This window comes from Chiloscyllium plagiosum, chromosome 12 (genome assembly GCF_004010195.1).
Source record: "Chiloscyllium plagiosum isolate BGI_BamShark_2017 chromosome 12, ASM401019v2, whole genome shotgun sequence".
NCBI classification, from domain to species: Eukaryota; Metazoa; Chordata; class Chondrichthyes; order Orectolobiformes; family Hemiscylliidae; genus Chiloscyllium; species Chiloscyllium plagiosum.
In genome coordinates, this window is record NC_057721.1 from 2,904,164 (window position 1) to 2,915,770 (window position 11,607).

The 11,607-nt window shown below is 43.1% G+C and overlaps 1 protein-coding gene across 2 annotated transcripts in view; it reads left to right on the forward strand.

Annotated features, from left to right (window-relative positions):
• LOC122554904 overlaps window positions 1–11,607 on the forward strand; it is a 67,610-nt gene that overhangs the window by 20,686 nt on the left and 35,317 nt on the right. Inside the window, exon 2 of one of the 2 annotated variants that reach the window (XM_043700294.1) lies at window positions 3,389–3,530. In XM_043700294.1, coding sequence (XP_043556229.1) covers window positions 3,500–3,530 — 31 coding nt within the window. In that variant the 5' untranslated portion in view covers window positions 3,389–3,499. Of the gene's footprint in view, window positions 1–3,244; window positions 3,531–11,607 lie in introns of those variants that run through there. The other variant, XM_043700293.1, reaches the window with a different exon arrangement.

Sequence of the window (11,607 nt, forward strand, 5' to 3'; positions counted from 1 at the left end):
GGGTAAAGTGTTGGAAAAGGCTATAAGAGATAGGATTTATAATCATCTAGAAAGGAATAAGTTGATTAGGGATAGTCAGCACGGTTTTGTGAAGGGTAGGTTGTGCCTCACAAACCTTATTGAGTTCTTTGAGAAGGTGACCAAACAGGTGGATGAGGGTAAAGCAGTTGATGTGGTGTATATGGATTTCAGTCAGGCATTTGATAAGGTTCCCCACAGTAGGCTATTGCAGAAAATATGGAGTCATGGTATTGAGGGTGATTTAGTGGTTTGAATCAGAAATTGGCTAGCTGAAAGAAGACAGAGCATGGTGGTTGATGGGAAATGTTTACCTGGAGTTCACTTACTAGTGGGGTACCGCAAGGATCTGTTTTCGGTCCGCTGCTGTTTTATAAATGACCTGGATGAGGTCGTACAATGATAAGTTAGTAAATTTTCTGATGATGCTACGATCAGTAGAGTTGTGGATAGTGCTGACAAATGTTGCAGGTTACAGAGGGACATAGATAAGCTGCAGAACTGGGCTGAGAGGTGGCAAATGGAGTTTAATGTGGAAAAGTGCGAAGTGATTGACTTTGGAAGAAGCAACAGAAATAAAGACCATTTAATGGGCTAATGGTACGATTCTTAGAAATGTATGTGAGCAGAGAGATCTTGGTGTCCACGTAAATAGATCCCTGAATGTTGCCACCCAGGTTGATAGAGTTGTTAAGAAGGCATAGGATATGTTAGCTTTTATTGGTAGAAATACTGAGCTTCAGAGCCATGAGGTCATATTGCAGCTGTACAAAACTCTGATGCGGCCACATTTGGAGTGTTGTGTACAGTTCTGGTCACCGCATTACGGGAAGGATATAGACGCTTTAGAAAGGGTTCAGAGGAGATTTACTAGGATGTTGCCTGGTATGGAGGGAAGGTCTTATGAGGAAAGGCTGAGGGACTTGAGGCTGTTTTCATGAGAGAGAAGAAGGTTGAGAGGTGACTTAATTGAGACATAAAGATAATCAGAGGGTTAGATAGGGTGGACAGTGAAAGCCTTTTTCCTCAGATGGTGATGGCTAGCATGAGGGGACATAGCTTTAAACTGAGGGGTGATAGATATAGGACAGATGTCAGAGGTAATTTCTTTACTCAGAGAGTAGTAGGGGCATGGAACACACTGCCCGAAACAGTAGTAGACTCGCCAACTTTAAGGGTATTTAAATGGTCATTGAATAAACATGAATGGAATAGTGTAGGTTAGATGGGCTTCAGATTGGCTCCACAGGTTGGTGCAACATCGAGGGCTGAAGGGCTTTTATTGCGCTGTAACGTTCTGTGTTCTATACATCTCACACACTATCTGATAATTCCACACCTCATTCTGGGTCAACCATAGTCTCCTTCAACTATTTTCCTCCGCTAACTTAAAGTCTTCTTACTTCATTTCGATGTTCGCATTGTCATAGACCAGGTAAGACCCCCTCAAAACATTTCAACAAAGTAGACTGGGAACCGAACTTTGCTAGTTGTTTTAATGTATTGTGGATGCTGCAGGAGAGATGCAGTTGATCAAACCATATAGTTTTAAACAAAATGTAATTTATTTACAAGATTACTGCATGAAACCCAAACAGAAAAGACCAGAATACCGAAAAACTTAACCGATCTGAAAATCCAATAGATTATCCCAAGTTAATGAAGCTGTTCCAAATTCCTGCAACAATCCCCAGAAATACCCCTTGGTGCAAAAGGTAAAATCAAACACAAGGTCTTTCAGGGGAGAGAGAGAATGAGAGAGAATGAGAGAGAGAGAGAGAGAGAGAGATGGCAGAAATATTCAACATGGAACACCTTCTTCCATGTAGCTGTTTCTTGGATCAGCAGCCTCAAAACTGACTGCCTGCTTTCAGTGAACAGCCAGGCTGCTAAAATCAAACCAAACCAGAGAATAGCTGAACTGGGAGAACTGGCCACTCCGCTATCATTGTACAAGTGTTTTTTTTTCAACTTGAAAGCCTTTTGCGTGAGGCAGTATCTGTGAGATATAATCAAATTGGCACTAAAACCCTTCAAACCTAGACTTTTCAGAATCGCAGGTTTTTACAACCTCTCTGAGAAAAAAGCCAAGGACCGCAAAACCTTATTGAAGGAACAGCATCATCAAACCATGCAATAGCATTGACATTGACAATTGGTCACTCTTCATACACTCTTCTACATAATTGTACTAGCCACGACTACTTCCTCTGGTACCTCATTCCATTCACGCACTACCCTCTGTGTGAAAAAGTTAACCCTTAGGTCCCTTTTAAATCTTTCCCCTCTCACCCTAAACCTATGCCCTCCAGTTCGGGATTCCCCTACCGCAGGGAAAAGACCTTGTCTATTTATCCCATCCATGCCCCTCATGACTTTATAAACCTCTATAAGGTCACCCCTGAAAGCCTTTTGCGTGAGGCAGTATCTGTGAGATATAATCAAATTGGCACTAAAACCCTTCAAACCTAGACTTTTCAGAATCGCAGGTTTTTACAACCTCTCTGAGAAAAAAGCCAAGGACCGCAAAACCTTATTGAAGGAACAGCATCATCAAACCATGCAATAGCATTGACATTGACAATTGGTCATTCTTCATACACTCTTCTACATAATTGTACTAGCCACGACTACTTCCTCTGGTACCTCATTCCTTTCACACACCACCCTCTGTGTGAAAATGTTAACCCTTAGGTCCCTTTTAAATCTTTCCCCTCTCGCCCTAAACCTATGCCCTCCAGTTCGGGATTCCCCTACCCCAGGGAAAAGACCTTGTCTATTTATCCCATCCATGCCCCTCATGACTTTATAAACCTCTATAAGGTCACCCCTCAGCCTCTGACGTGTGGACTTGTTGGGCCGAAGGGCCTGTTTCCACACTGTAATCTAATCTAATCTAATCTAACCCTGGCAACATACTTGTAATATCACAGGGACATTAAAGTCATTGAGAAATGCATCACAAATTAATGTTGTGTAGCATTGTTTTGTTGTGGGCAGCAACACGCAAAACGACTTATTTTCCTGACAACAATCCCAGTCACAACAATTGCTTATTTGCAAAGTCTGGGATTGGTTATTCAAAAATTCCAGTTAAGAACCATTGGGTCAATTTTTGAGGGTATCTTCAGCATTTTAATTTTACCATGTTGCAAATATAGAGCTAAGAAGGCTTCTTTGGATCTGCAGTCTGTCTCAGTGTCACAATAATGCTAGTTCCGACTTAGCACAGCAGTCTGCCTTAGTGTCGCAACAATGCTCGTTCCGACTTAGCAGCTGTCCTGCTCCACACTTCTCATGTAATTTTTTTTTGGTAAACTAATTTGCAAGTGATTCACACTGTCTTTTGTCTTCCTCATTGAAATTGCAGTTTCCCCAGTGGTTTCTAAGATACTTTCGCGGTGACATTGAACACTGGAGCCACATATTTTTGTTTCCAACGGTTTCTTGCTGGATTCCCCATTCTTAACAACGCATCAGAATGTTTGCCAGCCTGGTATTCCTGGCCATAGGTAAGCACAATCCATTCCAATTCAATCCTATTCATAGAGTTATAGAGATGTACAGCACGGAAACAGACCCTTCGGTCCAACCCATCTATGCCGACCAGATATCCTGAGCCACTCTAGTTTCATTTGCCAACACCTCACCCATATCCTTCCAAACCGTTCCTATTCACATACCCACCCAAATGCCTTTTAAATGTTGTAATTGTACTAACCACGACTTCTTCCCCTGGTACCTCATTCCATTCACGTACTACCCTCTGTGTGAAAATGTTAACCCTTAGGTCACTTTTAAATCTTTCCTCTCTCACTCCAAATCTATGCCCTCTAGTTCGGGACTCCCCCACCCCAGGGAAAAGACCTTGTCTATTTATCCCATCCATGCCCCTCATGACTGTATAAACCTCTATAAGGTCACCCCTCAGCCTCCGACGCTCCAGGGAAAACAGCCCCAGCCTGTTCAGCCTCTCCCTGTAGCTCAAATCCTCCAACCCTGGCAACATCCTTGTAAAGCTTTTCTGAACCCTTTCAAGTTTTGCAACATCCTTCCGATAGGAAGGAGACCAGAATTACACACAATATTCCAACAGTGGCCTAACCAATGTCCTGTACAGCCACAACATGGCCTCCCAACCCCTATACTCAATGTGCTGGACAATAAAGGAAAGCATAGCAAGCTCCCTCTTCACTATCCTATCAATCTATGACACTACTTTTCAGCAACTATAAACCTGCACTTCAACCTACAGAGTGCATTCAGCAACACTCCTTGGGACCTTACCATGAACAGGGAATACTGCTCAATATGTAACTTTGCTTTGTAATATTCAGAATGGAAAATAAGGGAAATAAAAAAATAGCAAGCATCGCTGGATCAACCTTTTTTTATGATGAAAGGTTTTGGAAGGGGCAGTGTTATTATCTCTGAGTGTGAATGTTGTCTATCCACAACCCACAGTAAGTTATCTTGAGTTTAAGGCTTTGAGACTATTGGTACCTCATGCTCGGCCGATAGTGTGCGTTGGTTGCTCTTTTGTTGCTGCCACTTATCAATAACAGAAAAGATTGAACTGTCAGAATGGACATCAATTCCACATTAGTTCCACTAGACACTTCTACAGAACCAGTATTAACTTGAATATTAACTCTGTTTCACTGTTTCTCTTTCCACAGATGCTGCCAGATCTGTTGAGTTTCTCCAGCATTTTCTGCTTTTATACAAACCCTTTGTTCCAGCTCTCTGGTTTCCATCGTTTTGCCAATCATCAATCTATACTAATCCATGATCTGCAATTCCATGTATTTGGATGATTGTACCCAAGCCCCTGCGTGAGCTATTTTATCAAAAGCCTTCTGAAAATCTGGCTAAACTAACAGCTGTGTTTTATCAATTTTCTTTGTAACGTCATCAAACAAACCCCAGTATTGTCACAGAAGCTCATGAAATTGACAGATGTCCTTCCCTGAGAGATGTCACTTGACCGGATGAGGTTTGTGTCAGCACTCAAAGCTAAGCATCAAAGAACGTGGTGCTGGAAAAGCACAGCAGGTCAGGCAGCATCCGAGGAGCAGGAGAGTTGACATTTCGAGCATAAGCTCTTCATCAAAGCACCAACCAACCCAACCGCCCCATGGCTGAACACTTTAACTCCCCCTCCCACTCCGCCAAGGACATGCAGGTCCTTGGCCTCCTCCATCGCCAGACCATAGCAACCATGGAGGAAGAGCACCTCATCTTCCGCCTAGGAACCCTCCAACCACAAGGGATGAATGCAGATTGCTTATGCCCGAAACGCAATTCTCCTGCTCCTTGGATGCTGCCTGACCTGCTGCGCTTTTCCAGCAACACATTTTTAAGCTCTGATCCCCAGCATCTGCAGTCCTCACTTTCTCCATGTTAACTAGGTTTCCCAGCTGAAATAGTCCTGTTGACTGCATTTTCCCATATCCCTCTAAATCATTCCTATCCATGTACCCATCCAGGTGCCTTTTCAATGGTGTAATTTCACCTGCCTACACCACTTTCTCTGGCAATTTGTTCCATGTATACACTGGTGTGACAAATTTGTGCCTCAAGTCCCTTTTAAATCTTGCCCCCTTTCACCTTAAACCTACACCCTCTCATTTTGGAATCCCTGCCCTGGGGCAAAGACTTTGGCTATTCATCTTATCCACACCTTGTAAAGCTCTATATGGCCAATACTCCAGCTCCCATGGTCCAGGAATAAAAGTCCCAGCCTATCCAGCCTCTCCTTATAACTCAAACCCCTCCAGTCTCGGTAACATCCCTGCAAATCTGTTTTGCACCCTTCACAGTTGAATAACATCCTTCCCACAGCAGGGTGACCAGAATTGCAGGCAGTACTCCAAATGTGGTCTTACCAATGTCAGTACAGCCGTGACATGACATCCCAAGTCCGATACACAAAGCTCTGCAGGCAAGTCTGCCAAATGACTTCTTCACTACCCTGTCTACTTGTGACACCTGTTTCAAGGAACAATATATCTACATCCCTTGGTCTCTCTGCTTGAAAACACTCCCAATGCTAAACCATTAACTGTACAAGTCCTACCCCGGTTCATGTCTCACTAACTTGATTGAGTTTTTTGAAGAAGTAACAAAGAGGATTGATGAGCACAGAGCAGTGGACGTGATCCATATGAACTTGAGTAAGACATTCAACAAGGTTCCTCATGGTAGACTGGTTAGTAAGGTTAGATCACACAGAATAAAGGGAGAACTTTTCAGACTGGAGGCCTGTGACCAGTGGTGTGCCATAAGGATTGGTGTTGGGTCCACTGCTTTTTGTAATTTATATAAATAATATGGCTGTGAACATAGGAGCTATGGTTGGTCGGTTTGCAGATGCTACCAAAATTGGAGGTGTGGTGGACAGCGAAGAAGGTTACCTCAGAGTACAATAGGTTCTTAATCAGATGGGCCAATGGGCCGAGGAGTGGCAGATGGAGTTCAATTTAGATAAATGCGAGGTGCTGCACTTAGGAAAGGCAAATTAGGGCAGGACTTATGCACTTAACAGTAAGGTGCTGAGAAGTGTGGCTGAACAAAGAGACTTTGGAGTACAGGTTCATAGTGTTATGAACCAGGCCAGACCCCTCAAAACATTTTAAGAAGGTAGTCGAGACCCTAACTTTTATTTTTTATAAAGGCAGATGTAGAGTGGATCTTCTAGGTGCAATGCAGCTGAACAAACCACTCAGCTTTCAACAAAACAGTATTTACTTTAAGCATTACAGATGAAACATGAACAAAAGAAAGTAGAATTTAGAATAACTTAATTTATTTGAAAACCCAACCAACATGATATCACAACTTAATGAAGCTGTTCCTATCCCTGCAACATCCTATAAACACACTCCTTGGCCAAAGGTAAATTCAAACACAGATTCTTACAGGCAGGAGAGGTTTCAGAGAGAACATTCAGGCAAGACCTCTGTTGAAGCATGGAACCTCTTTTCACTGTAGCTACTTCTTTATGTCCCCCAGCAGTTTTCTGACTATCTGCTAAAACAAACCAAACTGGGATAAAAATCTGAACTGGGAGATCTGGCCACTCCCCTGCCATTGTTCAAAGCAACCATTCCAGACAAATCAGCACCTCTGCTTTCATGACCCCTCTTGAAAAAAACCAAGGGCAACATAACCTTGTAAAGGGACAGCATCATCACAACAGCTCCTTGAAAGTGGAGTCACAGGTAGATAGGATAGTGAAGAAGACATTCTGTATCCTTTCCTTTATTTGTCAGAGCATTAAGTACAGGAGTTGTTAGGACACATTGCAGCTATACAGGGCATTGGTTTTGGAATATTGTGCAATTCTGGTCTCCCTCCTATCGAAAGGATGTTGTGAAATTTGAAAGGGTTCCAAAAAGATTTACAAGGATGTTATAGAGTCATAGAGTCATAGAGATGTACAGCATAGAAACAGACCCTTCGGTCCAACCTGTCCATGCCAACCAGATATCCCAACCCAATCTAGTCCCACCTGCCAGCACCCGGCCCACATCCCTCCAAACCCTTCCTATTCATATACCCATCCAAATGCCTCTTAAATGTTCCAATTGTACTAGCCTCCACCCATCCTCTGGCAGCTCATTCCATACACATTCCACCTTCTGCATGAAAATGTTGCCCCTTAGCTCTTTTATATTTTTCCCCTCTCACCATAAACATATGCCCTCTAGTTCTGGACTCCCCGACCCCAGGGAAAAGACTTTGTCTATTTATCCTATCCAAGCCCCTCATAATGTTGAAAACCTCTATAAGGTCACCCCTCAGCATCCCACCCTCCAGGGAAAGCAGCCCCAGCCTGTTCAGTCTCTCGCTGTAGCTCAAATCCTCCAACCCTGGAAACATCCTTATAAATCTTTTCTGAACCCTTTCAAGTTTCACAACATCTTTCCAATAGGAAGGACACCAGAATTGCACGTAATATTACAACAGTGGCCTAACCAATGTCCTGTACAGCCACAACATGACCTCCCAACTCCTGTACTCAATACTCTGACCAATAAAGGAAAGCATACTAAACGCCTTCTTTGCTATCCTATTTACCTGCGACTCCACTTTCAAGGAGCTATGAACCTGCACTCCAAGGTCTCTTTGTTCAGCAACACTCCCTAGGACATTATCATTAAGTGTCCTACTAAGATTTGCTTTCCCAAAATGCAGCACCTCGCATTTATCTGAATTAAACTTGATCTGCCACTTCTCAGTCCATTGGCCCATCAGGTCCAGATCTTGTAATCTGAGGTGACCCTCTTCGCTGTCCACTACACCTCCAATTTTGGTGTCATCCGCAAACTTACTAACTATACCTCTTATGCTCACATCCAAATCATTTATGCCTTACTGAAGTCCATATAGATCACATCTACTACTCTGCCCTCATCAATCTTCTTTGTTACTTATTCAAAAAACTTAATCAAGTTTGTGAGACATGATTTCCCACGCACAAAGCCATGTTGACTATCCCTAATCAGTCCTACCTTTCCAAATACATGTACATCCTGTCCCTCAGGATTCCCTCCAACAACTTGCCCACCACCGAGGTCAGGCTCACCGGTCTATAGTTCTTGCCAGGGTTGGAATTTTTAGCTATAGGGAGAGGTTGAATAGGCTGTGGCTGTTTTCCCTGGAGTGTCGGAGGCTAAAGCATGACCATATAAGATCATGAGGGTCATGGATAAGGTAAAAGATAAAGTCTTTTCCCTGTGGTGGGGGAGTCCAGAACTCAAAGGTATAGGTTGAGGGAGATAGGTGAAAGATTTAACAGGGACCTAAAGGACAATGTTTTAACACAGAAGGTGGTGTGTGTATGGAATGAGCTGCCAGAGGCAGTCGTGGAGGCTAGTACAATTGCAACATTTAAAAGGCATCTGGATGGGTATATGAATAGGAAGGGTTTGGAGGAATATAGACCAAATGCTGGTAAATGGAACTATATTAGTTTAGGATATCTGGTCGGCATGGACAGGTTGGACTGAAGGGTCTGTTTCCATGCTGTACATCTCTATGACCTTGCATTTATCTAAATTAAACTGCACTTGCCATTCCTTGGCCCATAGGCCTGTTGATCACTGACATAAATGGCCATGTGGGGATGTTGGATTAGTGAGTTTGAAGATGGTTGGGTGATTAACAGTGAGGTTTGTGTGTCTTGGGATGGCCTAGTATTTTTATCATGGGACTGTTAACCCAGAAACCCAGTTAATGTTTAGGGACCAAGTCTGGAATCTCACCATGACAGATGAAGGAATTTGAATTCAGTATAAATCTAAAATTAAGAGTCTAATAAGGATTGTGAATCCATTGCAATTGTTGGAAAACCCCATCTGGTTCTCTCCTGTCCTTGAGGGAAATATGTCTGCCGTCTTTACCTGGTTTAGCCTATACATGACTCCAGACCCCATAGCAATGTGATTAGCTCATAAAGCCCTCTGGGTAGTAATTATAGATTGACAATAAATGTTGGTGTGACATCCTTTTCCCTTGAATTAATCATAAAAGAAAGATATAAACGGGATTGTTAAATGGGCAGATAAGTACCACATGGAATTCAACCCTTAAAAGTGTGATGTGATACAATTTGGAAGGAATAATTTAGAACATAGAAAAGTATAGCACAGTATAGGCCCTTTGGCCTTCAATGTTGTACCGGCTTTTTATCCTATTCTAGGATCACACTAACTGACATACTCTTCATTGTACTAACTTCCATGTGCCTATCCAGGAGTCGTTTAAATGTACCTAATGACTCTACAACCACTGCTGGCAGTGCATTCGACATACTCACCACACTCTGTGTAAAGAACATACCTCTGACATCTCCCCTAAACCTTCCTCCAATTACCATAAAATTATGTCCCCTCGTGATAGCCATTTCCACCCTGGGAAAAAGTCTCTGGCTATCCACTCTATCTATGCCTCTCATCATCTTGCACATCTCTATCAAGTCACCTCACATACTTCTTCTCTCCAATGAGAAAAGCCCTAGCTCCCTCAACCTTTCTCCATCAGACATGCTCTCCAGTCCAGGCAACATCCTGGTAAATCTCCTCTGCACCCTTTCTAAAGCTTCCATATCCTTCCTATAAGGAGATGACCAGAACTGAACACAATATTCCAAGTGTGGTCTAACCAGAGCTCTATACAGCTGCAGCATAACCTCATGGCCCTTAAAATTCAATGCCCCAACTAATGAAAGCTAACACACCACATGCCTTCTTAATTACCCTATCAACTTGGGTGGCAACTTTGAGAGATCTATGGACATTGACACTAAGCTCCCTCTGTTCCTCCACACTGCCAAGAATCCTGCCTTTAACCTTGTATTCTGCATTCAAATTCGACCTTCCAAAATGAATCACTTCACACTTTTCCAGGTTGAACTCCAGCTGCCACTTACCAGCCCTCCACCCTATCCAGCACTCCACCAACCTTCGTGTCATCGGCAAACTTACTAACCCACCCTTCCATTTCCTCATCCAAGTCATTTATCAAAATCCCAAAGAGCAGAGGTCCCAGAACCGATCCCTGCAGAACATCACTGGTCACTGGGCTCTAGGCTGAATACTTTCATCAACCATGACCCTCTGTCTTCTATGAGCCAGCCAATTCTGTATCTAGACAGCCACATGTCCCTGTATCCCATGCCTACTTACGTTCTGAATGTATCTATCATGGGGAACATTATCAAATGCCTTGCTAAAATCCATGTAAACCACATCCACTGCTCTACCTTCATCAATGTATTTTGACACATCCTCAAAGAAATCAATAAGGTTTGTGAGGCATGACCTGTCCCCCTCAAAACCATGCTGACTATTTCTGATCAAACTATGGTTTTCCAAGTAATCATAAATCCTGTCTTTCAGAATCATCTACAATAATATGCCAACCACTGATATAAGACTGAATGGTCTGTAATTCCCAGGATTATCCCTAATCCCTTTCTGGACCAAAAGACTAACATTTGCCACCCTCCGATCATCCGGCACTACTCCAATGGACAGTGAGGACACAAAGATTATCACCAAAGGTGCAGCAATCTCTTCCCTCGCTTCCTGTAGTAACCTGGGTATATCCCATCTGGCCCAGGGAATTTATCTGTCCTTAAGTTTTTAAAGATTTTTCAGCACATCCTTCTTCCTAACATCGACCTGTTTGAGCATATCAGTCTGTTTCATACTGTTCTCGCAAATGGCAATACCCTCTTAGTAATGAATACTGAAACAAGGTATTCATTAAGGACCTCCCCTACTTCCTCTGACTCCTGGTGCAAGTTCCCCCACTATCTCTGAACGGCCCTACCCTCACTTTGGTTATCGTCTTGTTCCTCACATAAGTGTAGAATGCCTTAGGGTTTTCCTTAATCCTACCTGCTAAAGCTTTTTCATGCCCCCTTTCTAGCTCCCCTTAAGTCCATTCTTCAGTTCCTTCCTGGCTAACTTGTAACCGTCTAGAGCCTTGTCTGATCCTTGAGGAGAAAGTGAGGTCTGCAGACGCTGGAGATCAAAGCTGAAACTTTATTGCTGGAACAGCACAGCAGGTCAGGCAGCA